Here is a 21,522-nt window from a genome sequence, read left to right as displayed (position 1 = left end):
TACTACATGCCTTGGTTCAGGCTCTGGAGCGCATCCAGTTGTTCTACCAATTATCAGCCCCCAATGGCCCCCCCATCAAGCCTGCTAATTAGCTCACACCTTCAATAGCCCTGCCCAGAGCATTAAAAAGAAGCCAGCGTCCCATCGGTCCCTTTGCGAACTGGGATCGCTCAATTGAGAAGCTCACCCGACATATCCACCAGTTGCTTCGATCCATCGCTCCTCTGGTCCTATATCCAATGGCCCCCCCTGTGATTTCCTCCCACAGCTTCCCCTCTTTGCTATTTAAGACACCTGTCTCTCTCCTTACCATTATTCCCCGCTTATGGTAAGATTTCTTGCATATAATCTAGGCTCAGAAAAACGTGCCCTCTCCCTCGCAGAACCAAAGGTACTTTGACGGCACAAGCTGCTGCAAATTGGCGTTGCAAAATGGACAACACGTTTGGGCCACAGCTGCTCGGCCATTTCGATTTTACGCTTTTATTCACGGACACCATTTTCCACATTGTCCCGTCTAGTATAATCGCTTTGGCGACGCTCTTCTTCGTCGTCCAAACCATCAATGGCTCACCACTTGTACGGAAAGGTCGGCTACTCTGGCTCAAGTTGGCCGTTGCCGCCTCACTAGCTGCGGTACAGATCGCCAACGCTGTTCTCTGGTTCCAGTCGCCGCTAGACTCCAGGCTCGCAAAGACAGCCTCTCTCTGCACATGTGTCTCTGCCCTGTGCATTGGCTTCATCATTTATACAAACCATGTTTATTTCATTCGGCCACCCTCCTTTCTCGGCCTTTTCCTCACGATTACCATTATACTCGATTCCGTCGTGACGCGTGCCTATTACCGCCGAACTGGACTTGGCACAATCGCGCAGCTGCACATTTCTGTGCCTGTTTTGAAAGGGACTATGCTGGTGTTGGAGGAGATTTCTAAACGTTCTCTTGTCATTGCGCCTAGGTTGCGCGAAAACCTTGGGAGCGAGTCCTTTGCGGGATTCTGGAGCACGTCTCTGTACTTGTGGCTCAATCGCATCATGTTCATTGGCATGAGGGGCAGACTAACTACTGGCCTTTTACCTGGTATCTCACAGGAAATCGATCCTGTGGTGCTCTATAAGGACTTTAGCGCAATCTGGGGCACGGCTGATGAGCGCTCGAAATACGCCTTGGCCAGGGCATGCTTCTTGTCTGCCCCCTGGCCCTTTGTTTACGTGATTCTGCCACGACTATTTTCTACTGGTTTCCATTTTGCGCAACCTTTCCTGTTGCAGGATATAGTCAACGCCGTTGCAGCCAAGACTCAGGATATGAACATCGTAAAGGGACTTATTTCCGCTACGGCGTTCATCTTCATTGGCAAAGCTGTGAGTCCCTCTGTACAACTTTAGGGTACACCCACCAACATCAGTCAGGTTTCCCAGGCTTGGTATCTATATATCAAGAATCGCATGGCGACAACTACAAGAGCGATTCTTGTTACTGCCATCTATCAAAAGTCCCTCAGGTTGAGCAAAGACGAGCTGGCAAAAGAAGCAGCCGTCACGCTTATTAATACAGACGTCGCTAATGTCATGCTGATCATCGCGCTCTCTTACGAGTGCTGGGTCACATTGGTCGAGATCATTCTCGGCCTTACCATACTCACTCGGTTCGTTGGGTCTGCTAGCATTTTTGCGTTGATTCCGACCGGGTGTAAGTGCAAACTAGTTTTGTTGTCCCACCAAAATTAAGCTCATTCATCACTAGTGTCGAGTGTTTTCACGTACTTCATTTCGAAAAAGCTGGCTTTCTCTCGAAGAGAGTGGAATGGCCACATTCAGACCCGAGTTGCAGACACGTCAAACATGCTGGCTCAGATGAAAGACATCAAGATGACGGGACTAGCCCCGACTCTCGCCAAAAGACTGCAACGTCAACAAGTTGCCGAGACAAAGATTGCAATGGAAAACAGGCGCGCTGTTGCTGGAACCTTTTCTTTCTGTAAGATGTTGCGCTGACTCTGAATTGATGAGACGCTGACTATCGGCAGCTGCAATTGGAGAGACAATAACGCCAGTGCTTGTCGTTGCAGGGACAATGTTTTGGACACGAGCCTCGGAGCCCATCACTTCGGCACGTTTCTTTACGACCTTGGCCGTTGTGACGTTGATATCTAGACCTTTGGCCGACTTTCTTACCGGATTGCCCGCGTGGACGAGTGCATTTGGAGCAGTTGACCGTATTCAAGCATACCTGAAGCAGGAAGAAGACGCGGATGAGCGCAAGATCTTAGTGTCGCAGATTGCCACGGACTCGGGCTCATCTAGCGGTGCTCAACCACGGAATTCGATCGCTCTTCGAAATAGACAGCCGTCGCAGCGTCCCCGAGCCGCCGTCAAGTTGCAGTCTGTAGCAGTTTCTGTGGGCCCGTCAGCATCTGTTCTGAAAGACGTCACCATCTCCATCCCATTCGGACAAACAACAGTGCTCACTGGTCCCGTGGGGTGCGGCAAATCTGCTTTGCTTAGCGCAATCACAGGGCAAGCAAAGCTGAGCGCTGGATCGGTGGCTGTTTGTACGAAAAAGATTGCATATTGCGCACAGCGCCCCTGGCTGCGAAACACAACCATCCAAAAGAACATTCTGGGATTCAGTTCCTACAATGCTGCTTTATACCAGAGAGTCATATTCACCTGTGCGTTAGATACAGACCTGAAAGAACTCCCACTGGGCGATCAAACATTATGTGGAAGTGATGGATGCAAGCTCAGTGGAGGGCAGCGATCAAGGATTGTAAGCATCGACATGATGATTGTAAGTATTTCTCCGAGTAGGAAGCGTCTAACACATGGGCATGCAGTCAATAGCTCGTGCCTTTTACTCGGGTGCAGAGTTGGTTGTGCTCGATGACCCTTTGAGCGCCCTCGACAAGGAGACATCGTCAGCCATACGCGCTCGACTTTTCGGGAAAAATGGATTTTTGGAGGAGAATTCCACGACTATCATTATGGCTACCAGCATGCGTAAGTTTTTCAGGGTATCATGCCCTCCGAGACGGCCCCTGCCATTTCCAAGGACGTGCCTCTAACAATCTTCTCAGAGCAAGATCTCGCCGATGCCGACGCAGTCTTCAAAGTGCTGGAAGACGGTCGCGTTGTACCATCTACCGACACAAAAAGCGCTGTTGCCACCTCCAGTGATGACACCTCCGGTGACACGAATCCAGCCCCTGACGAGACGCAGACAACACCGGCTAGTCAACGATCAGATGAGACGGCTGAAAATGGATATAAGCCACCATCTGTAGAGCCAACTCCAGATGATGACAAATCAAGCCCGTGGCAAGAAGCCAAGTTCGGGGACTTCTCTCTCTACTCCTATTTTACCTGTCCTGCGGGTTTGCTGAACCTTCTGCAATGGACCTTCTTGGTTGTCGTTGCTGCAGTAGTAGAGAGGATGTACTGTACGGAATCAAAATGACCAACGGCCATGCTATCCTTTTGCTAACCCTTAAAACAGTAATCTGGGGTCGGATATGGTTCGATAAAGATCCCAAAAACCGGCTTTACTTTATTACATTCGCTTTTTTTGGGGCGATTAATCCGTTGACAAACTGGATTGCGTGCTAGTGGGTGCTTTCCTCCCTGATCCGGGGAGCTGCCTGACGGTAGGAGCTTTTGCTAACTATATGCGCCAAGCGGATTCTTCTATCTGATCAATGCGTCTGCAATGGAGGCCCTGCATTGGCAACTTGCAGACACCACAACGAGAGCCACGTTTGAATTTCTCGCAGCAGAAGACGCAGGCAGTGTGCTCAACAGGTTCAGCACCGATACAAGCATCATTTCGCAGCGATTACCAATAGCCATCCTCCCATCAGCTTGGGGTAAGTCCTCTCACTGTGCGACGCGTTGATTGTAGAATTTTCTCACCAAGAATACTCTTAGGCTTTCTGTCGGTCCTCATCGACATCGGTATCATCGCCTCTGGAGCTAGTTATGCGGCGCCAATAATGCCGGTTCTATTACTCGGCCTATTCGTTGTCCAATATTTCTACCTACGCACTTCCAGACAGCTGCGGAGTCTCGAGCTTGACACGTCAAAGCTAATGGTCCGGCAGCTTACCGAAACGAGTGGCGGCATCGCCCACGTTCGCTCCTTCAAATGGGAGGACTTTTTCGTCTCAGAGTTCTATGAGATCCTGGAGAAGACCCAAAAACCCTTCTACTTCATGAATCTAGCTCAGCAATGGCTTCTTATGGTCCTTGACATGTTTAGTGCGGGAGCGGGCATTGTCATGATTACCCTTGCATTCAACTACCCGAGCTCGGCATCGGCCAACTCCATGGGTCTTGCTTTTGTCAGTCTGATTTCGTTCAGTCAGATCGTATCGCTGTTTATCCGCTACTTTACCAACATGGAAATCGCCTTTGGAGCGGTGGCTCGCATACGCGCTTTCGCGACCGGTACACCGCTGGAGTTGGATGACTGCGATGCATCCGATTTACCGCCGGAATGGCCACAAAACGGCAAGGTTGAATTCAGTGGTGTTACTGTCGTATACAAGTGCGAGGCCAATCTCTTGTTTCGTTTCCAGTCTTGCGGCTAATTGCTGAAAAACAGGTCAAAAGCAGAAAATGGTGAGGAAGCAGAGCACAAGGGCTTAGACAACCTTGCAATTACGGTAAAGCCCGGCAGCACTTTAGGCATCATGGGTCGAACTGGAAGGTATGAATGACGTTTGATTTTACCTGGGATCCCAACGCTAACTCTCGTTCTTTTTAGCGGTAAAACGAGCCTGCTTCTCGCTCTCCTACGTCTAGTGAAATACTCGGGCAAGATTACCATTGACGGTCGCGATATCGAGTCGGTCCCGCTCAACATCCTTCGAACTCGCATCACAACAATCACTCAATCCGGGCTCGAGCTGATAGGCTCCGTAAGATTTAATCTGAATCCATTCGATCGCGACTGCTTTCCTCCTGATTACACATTGACAGAGGATATGCAGATTGACGTGCTCGAGCAGGTCGGGCTGATGGAGCGTATCGATGCCCGAGGCGGTCTAGAGGCAGACTTTGCAGACATGCGGTTTTCGCAAGGCCAAAAACAACTGTTTCAGCTTGCTCGCGCGATGCTGCACCAGGAGATTATGAAATCCCCGCTCCTCGTCATCGATGAGGGCACATCAAGTGTTGACGAGGAAACCGAAGAGCGGATGCGCATACTTGTGCACGAGGCTTTTGCTTCATGCACCAAGTTCATAATCACTCATAGAGGGAGTATCCTCAACAGATCTGATACTGTTTTGCGCCTCTCGAGGGGCAAAATGGTGGCAATGACGTCGAATTGGGAAGCACAAAACGGGGAGCGCAGCTCCTAGGAAACTCGCTTTCGCTGGCTCTAACACATGTTTTTTATTGCTTTGCTGTTGGAATCCGTTTTCTTTCCCGTGTTCTTGGTAGCGCGATCGGGTTCACTGAGGTATTTGCATGCTCCTACAGTCCGTCTGCAGCGTTAGTGAGATGCTTGTCTTTAGACCAGATTTAAAGATCTCCTCATTTATTCAACCACTCATTCCAGAGGTGTGATGTTATTTTGCGAAGTCGCCCTATAGGCACCATTTCTGAGATCTTTGGGATGTGCTCCTAATCGCTTGAAGCGTGTTTGAGTCTTGGTGCCGAACTGGGTACATAACGTTGGACGAGAAGGATGATGTGCCAAGTTGGTAACCACCAATAGTGTAGTACAAATGATGTGTGGCGCATTGACCCCAGCTTCCAGCAATCCGGAGTGGGTGTTTCAAGTTACAGCGCATCGAGCCTCTGTATTTAGCAGTGATGCGCCCAGAACAGCGCAAAATTGGAGCCACCAGCCACACGCTCGGCACGAACGCCCCAGCTTCCGGAAGCCGATGATCCAAAGCTTTTCTCCCGTCAACTCCAGCACATTGTCGCAGGCGCGCTCCTTCGTCCGCCGTCTCTGATTTCCCTCCTCGCCGTCGATACCCTGCTTGAGTCGCGCCTCTTGTCATAGCATTTCTTTTTCCCCTCTTGCTTGCTTTTACTGATTTGCGATACCCTTGAGCTGCTCTGCGGACCGTGCCGCCGATCCCTGCCACCAGCTTTTTTTAGGCCTGGCCTGTTCGCTGGTCGCTGCGCGCGTGTGCCCACGCCCGCCTGAACCATTTTTTTTTTTGGCGCCATTCGCTGGTGTGACGTTTGTTTCTCCGTTTCCAGCCAGCCATCAGGTGACGGCAGTTCCGCCGCCCAACTTCATCCCACCGCAAACGCAATAGCCATCGCACCCGAGGCTTTTGGAAGTCAACGCCTCTGCTATATTTTGCCGTGGTCGGGCAATCTCGGTCATTGGACGACAGGCGCCATTGAGGCCTTTTACTTGCTCTCTTTATTTTTTTGGTCGCCCGCCTTGCACCTTGCACGTTCGGCCCGGGGGCATGCACTGACTCGTCCCGCTCGCGCCTCTACCGACGCCCGTTTCCATCCTCAGCACGCTCGCTTCTTCCGCGCTCGCAACTTTGTTGTCGTCGATTGACGGTTCCGCCATCGTCAGCACCACCGCCGTCGCTATTAGCTGCGCTCGGTTTTGGTTCCCACGTGCTCGCGTTGCCCTCGGGAGCTTCCCCGCGTCGCTCATCGTCACACGATATAAGATAGCACCATGAGCGCCCCTTGTACGGCCCCATCTCGGCTGCATACAGCCACCGCGAACCCTCGTGCCATGTCAGTGCCAAGCTGACAATTGCATACTTTAGTGAGCTCTGAAGAGCGCCAGCAGTACACGGCCATCATCGACGGCATCCTCGCCACAGCCAACCTCGAAACCATCTCGCGCAAGAAGATTCGACAGGGACTCGAGACTTCGCTTGGCGGCAAAGATCTCAGCGAGCAAAAGGTACGCATGCGCAAAATCTGATCCGCTGACGCTACACCACGCTGACAATTGGACAAGGATGCGATTAAAAAGCTGATAGAATCACGCTTTGACGCTGTCTCTGGCGCCGACGCCGATGCCGACAACGCCTCCGCTTCACCCGTTCCCGCACCGACTCCGAATAAGCGCTCTGCCACGAATGGCTCCTACGACCACGACGACTCGGACGCCTCGGCTGGCTCTGAGCCTGCCAGGAAAAAGGCCAAGCGATCGTCGTCCGCGGAAGATGCCGACGCCAAACTAGCGGCCCAGCTGCAGGCTCAAGAAAACCGCATGGCTAGAGGCCGCACTACGCGCGGTGGCGACAAGCCTCGCACCACCAAGAAGAAGCGAGCTCCCAAGAAGAAGAGCGCCAAGCGCGTCGGCGGCGATGACGACAGCGATGTGGATGGTAGCGACGTCCCGCCGAAGCGCAAGGCCGGTGGAGGTTTCCAGAAGCCATTCAACTTGAGCGAAAGCCTTTCCGTCTTAGTTGGAGAGACACAGGTATGTAGACTCCATTATTTGGCGTCTTGCGGTAGTCTAACAACCCTAGCTCTCGCGCCCCCAGGTCGTCAAAAAGCTTTGGGAGCACATCAAAGCAAACGATCTGCAGGACCCGAACGACAAGCGCCAGATCATCTGCGACGAACGAATGTATGCCGTGTTTAGACAGGCTAGGGTGGACATGTTTAAGATGAACAAGGACATCGGAAGTCATCTATACCCGGTGGGTGAGGAATAGCAGGTCTGCCTACACACTGGCCAGTAGGCCTGCGGACATGACGTGCTATGCCAATGGCGTTGGGCACTGCAAGTTTTGTCTTTGGCAAATGGTTGTTTCTTGATATCGTGGGTGACATTTTTTTGTATTTTTTTTTGGTTTCATTTCCCTGGGGAAAGGCCGGCGCTGCGGGGGATTATACAAACCGCGTTTGATATTCGGTGCCAATGCCAGCGTTTGGTGCCTGATTATAGCAAAAAGGATACGCGTGGGCGGAGTAGAGACAGGCCACGCTGGAGTATACGGAGTCATTGGCCAAGAGGCCACAGATTTGTAAATGCTACACTATACTGTTCAACAATTGTGGGTGGTTCTCGATTACTTGTGGTGATAGTTGGTGGTGACAGGTGGTGGTAATGATTATGTTGCGTTTTTCTGTTGGTGTTACTGATTGGCGACGAGCTGGCCGGACGACAGCACGAAGTACATATCGGTTTACGACAACCCCAGCGCAGGCACGGCAGGCTATTGAATCATCAAACTACGGCATCTCCGAATCAAGGAATAATTTCGCGGATTCCTCATCTTTAGCGTTTGTCACTCGCAGCCCTGCTTGCGGTGTGACTCTTACAGGGCATGTTGCCACTAAAATACCAGGTACAGCGACGCCTCACAGAGTCACAGCGCCTACCAAAGCCAAACCAGCTGAGTCATCGCACCATCTCAGCCGCTGATTTGCCCCTCGTTTTATTTTGGGGCCCCGAATTGGCGAGCTTTGCCCCTCTAAAATAAGTGGAAGCCCTGTCGGACACCCGCTATCAAATTAATTCGCAGTTCTACGCAGGATTTAGGAAATCAGGCTCTCGAATTGCCCGCTACGACGGCTTTTCACATCTTCATCATCCAAGTGCTGTACGACAATTTTGATCAGCCGAATAGAGGCATCGCCCCTCTACATCTTCACGTCTTCAAACCGAACCACGCACTACGCACCAACGAGACAGCAATCAGCAAACGCAGCCATGCCGGAAGAGGCCGGATCCTCAACAGGAGGCGGCAGCGGTGGCCAGGCTTCTCGCGGACGAGGCAATCGAAACAGAGGCCGAGGTGATCGCAGCGGCCAGAATAGCCGTGGAGGCGGCGGTCGACGCGGCCGCGGTGGAGGGAATCGTGGCGGCGTCAAACAAGATGGCTTGCCCGCAGAGCCCGCCGCGCAAGATGTCGCTGTCGCTGCTCGTGCTGCCAAGGAAGAGGCCGGTGCCAATGGCATCGCAGCCCCGGCTCACAAGGCGACGCAAAAGCTCGACGATGACGATGAAGCCGAAGATGTGTGTTTCATCTGTGCGAATCCCGTAGCGCACCACTCCATTGCCCCCTGCAACCACAAAACCTGCCACATTTGCGGCCTACGTATGAGAGCGCTCTACAAGACCAAGGACTGTGCCCATTGCCGAGTAAGTAGCTCCTCCGATGAAGTTACACAGCTCCAGCTTTCTGATTATTATTTTTAGACCGAGGCTCCATACGTCATCTTTACAGATGATGCCGACAAGAAATTCGAAGAGTACACGGCCTCCGATCTCACTACTATCGACACTAACATTGGCATCAAATACACCAACGAGGACATTGTCGGCGACACGGTCCTCCTCCTTCGATACAATTGTCCCGATGCCTCGTGCGACTTTGCCGGCCTCGGCTGGCCCGACCTCCACCGTCACGTCAAGTCGACGCACAAGAAGCGCATGTGCGATCTGTGCACGCGCAACAAGAAGGTCTTTACCCACGAGCATGAACTATTCACCGACCGTGAGCTCGAGAAGCACATGCGTCGCGGCGACGATAAGCCCGGCGCCGCCGACCAGACGGGCTTCAAGGGCCACCCGCTCTGCGGCTTCTGCGGCGAGCGCTTCTACGATGACGACAAGCTCTACGAGCACTGCCGCATGAAGCACGAGCGATGCTTCATTTGCGACCGCCGTGATTCACGCAAGCCGCACTACTTTGTCGACTACAACGCCCTTGAAGCGCACTTTAAGAAGGACCACTTTCTCTGCAACGACAGAGAGTGCATGGAGAAGAAGTTTGTCGTCTTCGAGTCCAATTTGGACTTGCAGGCGCACAACCTGGCTGAGCACGCCGGCGGCAAAACTGTCGGTCGTGATGCCAGGACGGTGGACATGGCAGGCTTCGATCTGCGGCAGCCGTATCAAGAGGAACGGCGCGGCGGCGGTGGCGGTGGCGGCGGCGGAGGCAGAGACGGAGAAGGCCGCGCAAGGGGACGAGGTCGCGGAAGGGGTAGAGACCCCAACGAGGACACGGTGCCTGCAGCATACACGCAACCGCTCCGCCGAGACGAGATTGCTTTCCAGCGGCAAATGGCCATTCACTCGGCCCAGTCAGTCTCCCAGCGCACATTCGGCGGCCAACTATCCGCTCCCGCACCAGCAGCCGCTTCTGCCGGCCGCGGCGGCGCCTCGCCACGTAATGGCAGCTCCGCCAACACTCCCAACGTCCGCCCCGCGGCCGCCAGCCTCACAGATCCCATGGACATGCTCTCCTTAAACGATCCGGCCAACATGACGCCCGAGGACCGCGCCCGTCTTGTCCGCCACAGCTCTGTCATTGAGCGCGCCGCCAACCTCCTCGGCAACGACACCACTAAACTCGCCAACTTCCGCCAGCACATTTCCTCGTACCAGCGGGGCTCACTCGCCGCGCCGCAGCTCATTGACGCCCTCTTCACGCTGTTTGCTGATGTGTCGTCAAATGCGCTGGGTACCATGACGCGCGAGGTCGCCGACCTTTTCGAGAACAAAACCAAGGCAGATAACCTCCGTAAGGCCTGGCAGGATTGGCGCGCAATCAACGAGGACTACCCGAGCCTACCGGGTCTGAGCGGCATGCAGGGCGAGACGTCAAGCTCGAGCGGCTGGGCGCACGCGGCTGCGGCCAATCCGGCTGCGCCGCATGGTGCCCCGGCGCAGAAGCACTCCAACCGCGTGCTGAAGCTTAAGAACAGCACGCGCCTCGGCGGCCCAGCACCCGTGACAAGGACTACGCCACCAGGCTGGACGCCGGCGGCGGCCCCTACTTCCCGTGCACCAGCGGCCGCGTCGTTCCCATCTCTCGCCGCGCCGGCCCCTTCCAGGTCGGGCGGCAGCAGCAGAGCCGCCACCCCCTCGTCGTCCTCGCGGCCGTCGTGGGTTCCGGCGGCGTCTGTCGGGGCTGCTATGCGCGCGAGCACCCGCGGCGGCGAAGACAATTTTCCCGCGCTACCGGCCGCGCCCAAACCGACGACGACCATTTTCGGCTACGGCGGCGGGCGTGGCGTGCGGCGCGACTATGGCCACGCCGAGTCCAACTTTCAATGGGGCGGCGCGGCGGCGGATGCGACACCGGCCGAGGCAGCGGAGGTGGACGAAGGGAAAGGGAAGAAGGGCAAAAAGAAGAAGGTCCTTGTGTCATGGGGATAAAAGCGCTTCTCTCACTTTGAATGATATTTTTCAGCATCTGCCTTTTATTTTCTGCTGCCTCTTTACGAGCAAAAAAGCATACAAGGGAGTTTTGAAAAAAAGAATACGACAAGAGATGTGGTACAGACAGCAAAGGTCTTTGCTTTCGAGGAGTTGTTGATTAGAAGAGCATAGCGGTTGTAAATACAGCAAAGAGATGCATGTAGGAAGAAAAGGAGTTTATCTGATATTTGATCTTGCTCTCCGTGACTTTTGGCTTTCGAAGAGAAAATAATACTAGCGAACGGGCAAAAGCTTAGGAGCGCAGGTAGGCGCAGACGGCCTTGCCCCAGCGCACGCTGCCCTTGTAGATGCGCATCCCCGGCGCGTTGCCGTCCGCGAGGCCGTCGACGGCGTCGGCAAACGCGGGCCCGCCGCCCTCGTCCTTGAGCTGCCGCACGGGGTACATGTACGTCTTGAAGGAGAAGAGGATGGCGCGCGTCTCGGGGAGGCGCGTGAGGGTCTGGAGCTCGACGCGGACAAAGGTCTGCAGATGTTAGCCCTTTCCACTTGGCTTTTCTGTGTTTTGGATCTTGATCATGGCCGCAAATGTAGAGGCATACCTTGGAGATGTCGACTTGTTCGTCGGGCGTGTACGAGTCGTCGTCGGCGAGAATGTGGTTGCCCTTGCAGTTGAAGAGCTGGTCGTGCGTCTGGACAGACCACTAGTTGGTGACAAATGTCAGCACACACCAGTCGCTTTAGGAGGGAAGGGGAAAGTTTTTCCGAGGAGAGAGGAGTTGCCATGCGTACATTCATTCGCTTCACGCTCCTGCCCACCTCTAGCTTGCCAAAGAAGCGCTCCATGCTCGCGGCGATCCTGTCGTAGCCCGGCACGGGCCCGTGGATCTCGCTCAGCAGCCGGCCCAGCTTCTCGCTCGGGTCGAAACCCGAGGGGAAGCAGCACGCAAACGCCGTCGACTCGTGCCCGCGGGGCGTCTCGCGCAGCAGAAACATGTCCTCCTCGACCGTCTCGCCGAGGATCCGCAGCGCCGCCTCGGCGTCCGCCGGCGGTGCTGTTGGGTGCGTCGCGCCCGTGGCCAGGTTGCGCAGCGCGCGCGAGGACGGCGCGAGCTGGAAGAGGGACGGGTAGCGGGCGGGCAGGTAGGAAGAGAGTAGGTAGGTGTAGAGCTCGGCGACGGCGGCGCGGCCGTGGGGCGTGCAGCCGTGGACGGTGGCGCCGTGCTGGGCGATGAGCGCGCGGCGGAGGGTGACGCGGGACAGGTAGTCGCTGTCGATGGTGATGAGCTCCTGCGGGGTGTCGGCTTTCAGAGCTGCGTGGGGTGTTAGCGATGGAAGAGGGACGTCGATGGCGAGATACAGGGAGGACTGCCCATGGTGATGTGGTAGGTTGGCTTGAACGGCCTCAGCTGCTTGGGCTTTTCATTCTCCCATACCAGGCCTTCCAGTGGCGTGATTTTCGGTCTATAGTCATCATTCCCTTTTCCATGCCTGGTCAGTTCCGGGGCCTGTATCACGCGTCTTGTGCGAATCTAGAGAGACGCATGTTTCATCAGTGGACCTGCTTCGATGCAATCTCCGAGTTCATGTCCTCACCAGTGTATAAGACAGCCACAGCAGCGCAGCCGCAGCGCACGCGACCACGAAGCTCAGCATAACTTCTCGTAAACATGAAATGTGCAGGTTATGATGAAACAGGCAGAATGCATGATGAAAAGAAGCCGTACTTGTCATTGAAACCACCACGCCCTACGGCGCGCCCATAATATGTTCGTCATGCTTGGTCTGTCCCACCTGAGCCCCCCGCGCCACCGGCCGGCGCTGGTCCGATGCCGGGCAGCGCGGCGGTCCGAGACACGCCGCGCCCTCCGGACATGGTGGTGTGCAAGATGCGATTTGATCGTGCTAATGGCGTGGGGAAAAAAATTAAATCAGCGATAAAGTGTTTTGAAATGGAAATAAATGAATGATGAGAATCTATGATCAGCTTTCAATTTTCTGATACAAGAACGATGAGCTAGGTGACGGGCTGCGCTGACGATCCTGCCGACGGCATATGAGGCGAGATGCCAAAGAAACAAGCAAAAACAGGGCTTTCACAGTATCGTGGCGCAGATGGGTATATGATGTTCAAGGTGCTTCAGATCTAACAGAGTGACTAAATTGACGATGACGATTTCCGCTTTTAGCGGCTGGGCTTTCAATCGAGCTTACCTCCTCCTGTCCACGATAGGGCTGTGGCAAGACGCGCCTCAGACCGCGCCAGGCGGGCTAACCATGGATCGATCAAACAAGGGTGTCGAAACCTTTGGCAAACCAATCCGCCTGCAGCCCGAAGAACGGCCAATCTACTCGCTGCGATCCATCACCGTAGCGGGGGATGGCGCTACACATAAGCAACAGCAGAACGACTGCCTCTTTGGGCCATCTCGTCCACGGGTGTAAGCTGACTACGCTGGCGACGAGCAAGAGGAAATAAATACCGGCCTCGTCCAGTTCCCTTTTCTTCGCCAATTCGGTTAAATAGGCTCGCTCGTCTATCCCTTTCTCTGTGTATTTCTTGTAGTAACCATCTGCGCATACTGTACGCAATGGCTTCTGGCAAAAAGACTGTCCTCATTACTGGGTAAGTTGCGCAGCGCGCCGAGTACGCCATCTCGACTAACACATTGCAAAGCTGCACGCCGGGCGGCATTGGCCATGCGCTGGCCCTGAAATTCCACGAAGCTAGTGTGTTCTTTTAAATCCGCTTTTCTACTTGATCCAGAGGTACTGACCGTGGCAGACTACCATGTCATTGCCACCGCCCGCAGGGCCGAGGTCCTCGAGGAGCTCACAAAGATGGGCATGAGCGCCGTCTCGCTCGACGTCACGTCGAGCGCCAGCATCGAAAAGTGCAAGACGCAAGTCGCCGAAATCACCGGCGGCACCCTCGACATTCTCGTCAACAATGCGTACGACCTCCCCCCTTCCCTTTCCCAGCCGCTCTTAGCCCACCCATCACTAACAAATTTCGCAGCGGCCTCCTCTACATGCTCCCCGCGACCGACATCGACATGGACGGCGTCCGCGCCACCTTTGAGACCAACGTCTTTGGCGTCATGGCCATGTGCCAGGCCTTTACCCCGCTCCTCATCCCCGCGCGCGGGCTCATCCTGCAAATCTCCTCCATCTCCGCCGTCGCCGCCGACCTCTACGCCAGCGTCTACTCGGCCACCAAGGGCGCCGTCAACTCGTACTCGCGCAGCCTGCGCCTCGAGCTGCGGCCGTTCAACGTCCGCGTCATGGTCGCCGTCACGGGCACCGTGAAATCGCAGATCGCGACCAAAATCTCGCAGCACCTGCCAGAGGGCTCGCTGTACCAGCCCGTCAACGACATGTACATTAAGCGCCACCAGTTCAGCCAGGAGACGATCCCGATGGACACGGACGTCTACGCGGGCAAGATTGTCGCGCAGGCGGTGAAAGGAGAGGGCTGGATGGGAGGGTGGTTTGGTAGATCGCCGGACTGGTACTGGACCGGCGGCATTGCGCGCCGGACGTGGCTCGGACAGTACTTTCCGACGAGGTGGATGGAGAACATGGTGGCGGCGCTGTCGGAGAATGACGAGATTACGAAGCGTATTCACGCGTCGCAGGAAAAGGCTGATTGATTGGGCGCGGATGTGATACGTGGCATTTCTTTCTTTTGTGTAGTTTATCTAGCGATTCCTGAAACCTTTCTTCTCAATACAAATTTGCACAACATTGGTTTACAAATGTAATACATAAAAAGTAACAATATAAGCCTGATGCTTTGAAAAGCTTTGCTGGGAAACAGTCTCCATCCTTCATTCTTCGCCCTGCTGGGTCTTGTCCAGCAAAGCCGACGACGTCTTCTGCAGAGCATCAATCGCGGAAAAAACATCCTGCAAGGATCGGACTGACTTGCCGTTGGCGTCATACAGAAACTGGCCCATTGCCCTGGCCCAGCTCGACTCATGCTGGAGCGCTCTCTCGAGCACCTCCATTCTCTCTTCCATCTCGTGCAGCCGCGACTCATACATCTCCCTCTCCGACGCCAAGAGACCGCCGCCCACTTCGAGGATCGGGCTGCCGTTGCCGTCAGGGTGGCTCGGCAAGGGCACGTAACCCGTCGTTTCTGCTTCCACACGCGTGTGGAGTTCATCTCGACGACGCTTCGTCTGGCTTGCCACTCTTCGCAGCTGCGCATTGAGCTCCTCGCGCTGATTCGATGTAACAGCAGAATTGTCGTTGATGCGGCCCCCGCTGGCCCCTTGAGACAATGTGGACTGGACAGATGCTGGTGCAGACTTGGATAAGAATTGCTCAGCAGGCTCATGCGCTGGTGAGGGCTTCGTCGACACGGGCTGCTGGAACTGCTCATAGGATGGAAGTGGTGCGCGACGCGCTGCGGCTGTGAAGTCGAGCAAGTCGAAAGTCTCGCCAGACTCAGCCGGGTAAGTCTCTAAGACGTGGTCTCCCCGGACAAACTGGTTTCGTTTATATGGATGGTCTGGAGGTATAGAGAATGTTAATCGATGGCTGTCAACATATAGGTGTGGAGTAAAGGAACGCTCGTCAAGAATAGAATCGTTGCTTGCCGGCGTGGGCTCACCCTCGTCAATTTCACCCTCCGACAAGGAGACTTTTCGTTTTCTTTGGCCTTCTGAGCTGGTAGAATGAGGGTGGGCATTCTCTGTTTGGGGCGGCTTGAATTTGTTGGCAAAAGTTTTCGGTCTGCGGGTGGTTTTCATCTCTTTGAGTAGTGCACTGTGCAATATCTGTTAAGACTTTTTGGACTTTCCACAGTTGCTACCCAACGAAAAGACTCACGCTACCTCTGGGTCCGTCTCCCAGAGAGAAGTGACAATTTTGGCAGGAAGCTCGACGCCAGCGAGACAACCCGGCAGCTTTGCGTCCATGAGCATGTCGACATGGTGGTCGCGAATATTGAGCCACGCCGATCGAGTAGCGTGAATCCTGGCATCGTCAATCGTCTTCGAGAATGATATCTCCGGTCGCGGCCGGATTAGCAGCCATTCGTCCACAAGACGCACGAGAAGCGAGAGTCGCTTCTGCTCGCTGCGACCGAGGAGCTCTGCATAGCGAGCGTCCGAATAGAAATTGGCAATTTCGCTCACCAGGGCTCGGTTCCCGTCCACGATGCCCCAATCCGTGGCAATCCAACCCCAGAAACGGGCATCGTCTATCAACGGACTGTGGAACAGCAGCAGGCGGAAGAGCACGACCAAGTTTGCGTAGCAGCGAGCGGCGCGGTTGCCTTTTTGAAACCGCTTGCTGCCGAGCATAGAGAACATCCTGTGCTCATCATCCAGTGTGAGCTTGTGTGCGAAGAAGAAGCCTTCATCAAAGCCGCAGATGCGCGGTAGGGGCATCGAGCCACCAGCTTTGGAGCCGCCCATTTCTGTTTGACTTTGCAAGTCACTTGAAGCAGGATAAATTGCTGTGTCCGTTTAGGAACGGATGATGTGTTTAAAAAAGAAAGAACGTGCGGAGAGGCAGAGAAGTACAGTGCGCAGCGTTTGCGCCAACTGGCAGAACTGACGCGCCAGTCCGCAGCAAACGGAGCAGGGTCCGTCTTTCATATTCTCCTCTTCGCGACTTACCATTGGTAACCTTCACCTTTTCTCTTAACATCAATTTCAGCACTGTACTTGGTCGACCGTCTAGTCGAGTATCCTTAAATTAGGTGTAGATTACCGAGAAGAAAGTTGAGTACAGGCTAATTTTTTTTTTTTTAGATATGTACTAGACAACCGTCGGGCCCTCATTCCTCGCAACGTTTCAAGAAGTCTACTGCCACTGTACTCCCTGCCACGCAGCGAGACTCTTACGCCAGCTGCCCACCAGATCAAACACTGTGCTAGCCGTCACGACGCCCTGCAGCAGCTTACCCTCCTCTCCACCGTACACAAGCTTCTTAATCTCTCTCTCAATCACGCCACCGGACTTGGTGTCCTGCGTCAGCCGCACGATCCACATCTTGCATTGCTTGAGCGTCGCGTCCGCCGCCACGCCGAGCGCCTTGGTCTGCGCGACAACGTCCTTGGGCAGGTTGCTCTGGCCCGAGCGATCGCGCTCTTTTTGCTTCTCGTTGAAGTTGGAGATCCACTGCGAGGCGTTCTTGACGGCGACGGCCGTGTCACGCAGCAGGACGATGCGATGCAGCGACTGAAGCAGCGATGTTGTGTCGCCAATCTCGGATCCGTCAGCCAAAGCGGCAAGGTAGTCGCGCTGGCTTTCGAGTGAGGCTGTGACGGCGCTGACAAACGGGCCAATAAGCTCGTTGAGGCCGGCAGCGCGGTCGGCGCACAGCGGCACGAGGGAGGAGAGCAGGCTGATGACTTCGAAATACTGAAGCTCCGACTCGGTGAGTGCAGAGGCCGCTCCGGGAAGGAACTTGGGGAAGGAATTGGCGATTTGCCCAAGGGATTCAATGACGTATTTTTGGTCAGCCACGGAACCTGCCACTGGCACCTTGTAGAATGTTGGCGGCGTGTAGGCAAGAGTTTGCTGGAATGCCTCTGCGAGCAAAGAAAGGTGGGCTCTGCGGTCCTACATATTGTCAGTAGGGCTCAATCACTTTATAAAAGATACTGACACTGGGAGCTGGTCCAAGTCTTAGCCGCTCGTAGATGGCGGGCGTGGCGCTGTGGTTCCACGAGGGAAAGGATCCGTAGTCAATGATTTCGTTCAGGCTTGTACCGTCGCACACTTCAGCTATACGCGTGTTAGTTTCAACCCCAACTTTCTTGCTCAGTGCTGCTTACTGAATCTCGAATCGCTGAGCAAGTCAGTATCTGAAACACCAAGCAGTCGCTCGGAGCGCACGCTTTCCACCAAGCTCATCGCTCTGGTGCAGCTCACACGCAGATTCTCGACATACTCGGGCACCGTCAAAACACTACTGTAGCTGCCGTCTTGGAACGCGTCGATTAAGCGCCGAGGCATGCGCATCTTTAGAGATGTCTGGTAGTGCGTTTTGATCGACGACATGAGCTGCCAGCCGGCGTCGGTCAGTGGCGAAATCATGCCCGGCGCCACCGTGGACAGACGGTCGTAGAAGAGCGGTGCGAGCGAGTCCAGAATGGTCCGCTTGATAGCCAACGTATCCCAGACGGCAAGCGCCTCGGGGGTGGAAGCCAGGCGCAAGTGCAGCTGGACGAGGAGCAAGGAAATTTGACTGTGTCTGGGGGACGAGTTGAGCTGCTGCTGAAGAAGGAGAAGCGCCTGCACCAAATACTGCGCAGACTCGGCCGTTGGAAGCGAAGATGGGAGCTGATCCGCCAACCCAACCAGGCACGATGCGGCAACAAGGGCGACCTCCGACTGAACATCTTTGGTCGACTGAGACGAGTAGGAAGCTATTGTGCTGATGTGCTTGTGCAACGCCATGCTGGCTTTGTATACGCTCTTGAATCTTGTTTGGCGAGATTCACACTTTTCGCTTGCTTTAGGGATGGCCTCGTATGTCTGCGGGCAGGTTGTAGCGAAATATTGCAACTTCAAAGTGAGAATCTGCTTCCTTAGCTCCGGGATCTCGTCGCTCTGTTCCTCCGGCGGGAAGTGGTGATGGGCGAGGTAGTCGATGCCACCAGCGTCGAGATGCTCCGCAAATAGTCGGATATCGTCAAAACACGATGGATTATAGGCCTGGTTATTGATGTATTTGACCAGTTCGCGCAGTCGTAGCGATGCTGGGGCGGATTCTACCGCATCGGGCCCCTCTGAACTCAGTAGCTGAAAGCTGGCACAGACACGCGCAAGCATTATGTTTCGCTTGTAGATAGCCTTGGAGTCTGCTGCTTTGGATAGCTTGAGAAGCAGCTCTTGCACCGTCGCAGTTGCTCTGGAAACTATCAGCAAAGGTCATACGCAAGACCAAGAAGACCTACTCAGCGTCACTGTCTTGGATCTGGCTTGCAGCGATAATGAATGATTGCCAGACGTCCCAGTCAGAAGCCTGTAATGTTAGCTCTCCATTATCTTCCGACACGGACAGACAATCCCGGCAGACACTGTAAAGACTTTGCCAATTTTCGTCGCTTTCAAGCTTCTCGATGGTGTACATAAGGGGCTCTTTGCGACCCTGCTTGAGCTGCTCGACAGGGCTGAAGACGCTGCTGTCGAGAAGCTTACTCAAGTCCGATGCGCTACCATGAGCACCGACGACTTCATACAAGAGAAGGATCTCTTGTTCTGTCTGGATACTGCGAGGCGGTAGCGCCGTTTTATCATTTGCCTGAAGCTTAGTTAGTAGCTGCGATTTTCGCGAGCGAGTTGCAACTTGCCTGCTCTGTTGCCTGCGCAGCCCGCTCGATTTGTTTCTGAGCCAGCATGCCGTAGAGTTTCTTCTTTTCGGGGGGCGACTGGGAAGATATCTATTCAGAGTCAATATGGAGCCATGGCTTCGTTGCGTGGGACATACAGCTAGAAGATGCGTAATAGCAATGTTCCAGAAGAGGAATGATCTCTCCTGGGGAAACGATTTGTCAATCAAGGCAGCGATCTGATCAATTAGTAAAACAGTCAAATTCTTTCCAGAGTTTTGGATGCCTACTTGTTGGGCGCTGACAAGATCCCAGTGGAGAAGGCAAGACTCGAGACATCTCGTCGTTTGGTTTCTGTCCTTGGCCGAGGCCTTGGCCGCACGAACTCGCAGAGGACCCAGCGTCTCTGGAAACTCATCTTCCTCTAGCAGGTCGCGCGTGGCCCATTCCAGCAGATCAATCCCGTCTGCGTCCTTGATCACAGTGCCGTCCTTGACGTATGTGACAAGAGCCGTCATGGCGCTATATTTGGCTGCCGGATCGTCCAGCTGGCTCTCGGCACAGACTTTGAGGATCTGCGTCAGCGTTAGCAGCCATTCAAAGAATCGCGCCTCAGGATTCAGTGAGGCACATTGGATCCTTCACGGTGGCACTCGCTCTCACCTCATAGTATGGATCATTCACCATCTTGGCACGCTTCTCGGCGAGCCGCACGACGGTGCTCCAGTTTTGGTCGTAAAAGGCCGACTGGAGCTGGAGATCGACCCCATTTTTGAGACGTGGTCCGGAGCCTTGCATGAGTTTTCAGTCGGGCGCGGCGCTGAGTGCTGTTTGGCGATGGTTTGTGAATCCGCGAGGTTTGGCAGCCGTTCGGGCGAGGTGTGGATTTCGTGGTGGAGTTTGTGTGCGCTCACCACCACGGCGGGCGCAGGTGGCAGCCTGCGACATCGCCGAAGCCAACACAGCTTGCTCATCGCTTCTTTGTTACTACCGTGCCGACCTGCCAAGAGCAGTGGAATGATTGGCTTCGTTTAAGCACAGTAAGGTACTTGTGGCGTCTGGTCAGCTAGCCAATGCGAATTACTCTTGGCCTGCAGCAGTTATACTTAAATGGCAATCCTAGGTCTAACAGAGCAATTTCTGTAATTGTTTTCTTTCACAACAAAGTGAATCTCCATGTTCCTTATGTTTTCATATTCTTTGTTATTTTTCTTATTTCTTCTTTACCCAATTGTCGTGGAGCTGGTCATCATCCTTCGGCATCATGCTCATCCACACCAGTAATTGCACGTCTTCATCCGACAACTATCACCAAGTCAGTAACGGTTTCTTCATATAAAATTATGCCGGATTCACCTACAAGTCGGACATATATGTCTTTCAGCAAACCCAGTTCGTGCCAGAACGCTTTCGCTTCTCGTCCCGTCAGAGGTTGGTTGAGGGGCACAGTGCGCGCTCCATCAAAGTCTACCCAAAGCACTCGCACAGCGTGAATCTCGGCCAGCATGTCCGCAAGCCTGTTAAGGCGCTCTTCCGTGTAATTGCCGAGATGAAATCTTTCCAAACCGGGGATATATTCGATGAACATCGCATTTGGGGTTGAGAGATCGTTGTTAAAGCTCTCTAGCTCTGGCCATTATTGCTGCGACGGTGCGGTAAAAGTCAGGCACAAAGCCCTTGGCACAAATGCCAGCCTCCTTGGCTCGACGGTAAGCAGCCGACTCCTAGATGAATAATTCCGACTCGTATACATAGTCATCTCTTCTAGCATGGCTGTTGTACTGCTTTTGTTCTTATGTGGGGGGCTACAGGAGTGTTGCTTCGACTCACGACTTTGAGCACACACTCTTTGCCGAGAGCTTCCACGTGAAATAGTTGCGAGAATCGCGACTTGTGCAATCGTTGAGAAATTTTGACTTGTGATGAGCAAAGCTCATCCATAATCTGTTACACCATGCTCAGCAGCATGTGAGTTTTAACCTCTGCAGAAGAGCCCTCGAAAGATACGTGGCGATTTGGTGATGTTGGAGACGGACATGTCCGTCTGACTGGTTGGCGCCATGGGTCAGGATCGTGGCTGACTAAAATCTCATTCTTCAGGAACAAAGACTTTGC

The 21,522-nt window shown here is 54.3% G+C and overlaps 8 protein-coding genes across 9 annotated transcripts; 4 read left to right on the top strand and 4 right to left on the bottom strand.

Moving 5' to 3' along the window:
- Nucleotides 1-432: 432 nt before the first annotated feature.
- Nucleotides 433-5,363, top strand: LMH87_010345 (uncharacterized protein; the record flags this gene model as incomplete). 2 transcript variants are annotated; one of them, XM_056197491.1, is made up of 13 exons in its annotated part: nt 433-579; nt 643-1,365; nt 1,414-1,693; nt 1,748-1,981; nt 2,031-2,773; nt 2,841-3,003; nt 3,081-3,443; nt 3,500-3,608; nt 3,679-3,866; nt 3,928-4,546; nt 4,604-4,708; nt 4,766-4,919; nt 4,992-5,363. In XM_056197491.1, the coding sequence occupies 13 exons, from the start codon at nt 433-435 to the stop codon at nt 5,361-5,363; spliced, it is 4,200 nt and encodes a 1,399-aa protein (XP_056054535.1). The 2 variants fall into 2 exon arrangements, with proteins under 2 accessions (XP_056054535.1, XP_056054536.1); XM_056197492.1 differs by having other exon boundaries at nt 433-1,365.
- A 1,298-nt stretch (nt 5,364-6,661) lies between these two features.
- Nucleotides 6,662-7,658, top strand: LMH87_010344 (uncharacterized protein; the record flags this gene model as incomplete). Its single annotated transcript, XM_056197490.1, has 4 exons — nt 6,662-6,674; nt 6,756-6,895; nt 6,953-7,420; nt 7,470-7,658. 4 exons carry the CDS (start codon nt 6,662-6,664, stop codon nt 7,656-7,658), a joined length of 810 nt encoding a protein of 269 aa, XP_056054534.1.
- Nucleotides 7,659-8,659: 1,001 nt separating this feature from the next.
- Nucleotides 8,660-11,113, top strand: LMH87_010343 (uncharacterized protein; the record flags this gene model as incomplete). The annotated part of the gene is made up of 2 exons (XM_056197489.1): nt 8,660-9,091; nt 9,149-11,113. 2 exons carry the CDS (start codon nt 8,660-8,662, stop codon nt 11,111-11,113), a joined length of 2,397 nt encoding a protein of 798 aa, XP_056054533.1.
- A 295-nt stretch (nt 11,114-11,408) lies between these two features.
- LMH87_010342 (uncharacterized protein) lies at nt 11,409-12,847 on the bottom strand (the record flags this gene model as incomplete). Its single annotated transcript, XM_056197487.1, has 5 exons — nt 11,409-11,639; nt 11,716-11,817; nt 11,906-12,426; nt 12,486-12,645; nt 12,710-12,847. The coding sequence occupies 5 exons, from the start codon at nt 12,845-12,847 to the stop codon at nt 11,409-11,411; spliced, it is 1,152 nt and encodes a 383-aa protein (XP_056054532.1).
- An 857-nt stretch (nt 12,848-13,704) lies between these two features.
- On the top strand, nt 13,705-14,766 carry LMH87_010341 (uncharacterized protein; the record flags this gene model as incomplete). The annotated part of the gene is made up of 4 exons (XM_056197486.1): nt 13,705-13,739; nt 13,791-13,843; nt 13,899-14,067; nt 14,133-14,766. 4 exons carry the CDS (start codon nt 13,705-13,707, stop codon nt 14,764-14,766), a joined length of 891 nt encoding a protein of 296 aa, XP_056054531.1.
- A 177-nt stretch (nt 14,767-14,943) lies between these two features.
- On the bottom strand, nt 14,944-16,539 carry LMH87_010340 (uncharacterized protein; the record flags this gene model as incomplete). The annotated part of the gene is made up of 3 exons (XM_056197485.1): nt 14,944-15,629; nt 15,732-15,886; nt 15,950-16,539. 3 exons carry the CDS (start codon nt 16,537-16,539, stop codon nt 14,944-14,946), a joined length of 1,431 nt encoding a protein of 476 aa, XP_056054530.1.
- Nucleotides 16,540-16,930: 391 nt separating this feature from the next.
- Nucleotides 16,931-20,205, bottom strand: LMH87_010339 (uncharacterized protein; the record flags this gene model as incomplete). Its single annotated transcript, XM_056197484.1, has 8 exons — nt 16,931-17,692; nt 17,739-17,857; nt 17,908-18,986; nt 19,033-19,379; nt 19,429-19,518; nt 19,566-19,646; nt 19,698-19,982; nt 20,071-20,205. The coding sequence occupies 8 exons, from the start codon at nt 20,203-20,205 to the stop codon at nt 16,931-16,933; spliced, it is 2,898 nt and encodes a 965-aa protein (XP_056054529.1).
- Nucleotides 20,206-20,619: 414 nt separating this feature from the next.
- On the bottom strand, nt 20,620-20,995 carry LMH87_010338 (uncharacterized protein; the record flags this gene model as incomplete). The annotated part of the gene is made up of 2 exons (XM_056197483.1): nt 20,620-20,712; nt 20,768-20,995. The coding sequence occupies 2 exons, from the start codon at nt 20,993-20,995 to the stop codon at nt 20,620-20,622; spliced, it is 321 nt and encodes a 106-aa protein (XP_056054528.1).
- Between the last annotated feature and the right edge of the window lie 527 nt (nt 20,996-21,522).

Source organism: Akanthomyces muscarius, chromosome 5, assembly GCF_028009165.1.
Source record: "Akanthomyces muscarius strain Ve6 chromosome 5, whole genome shotgun sequence".
Classification (NCBI taxonomy): domain Eukaryota; kingdom Fungi; phylum Ascomycota; class Sordariomycetes; order Hypocreales; family Cordycipitaceae; genus Akanthomyces; species Akanthomyces muscarius.
This window is presented reverse-complemented; position numbering and strand designations above follow the sequence as displayed.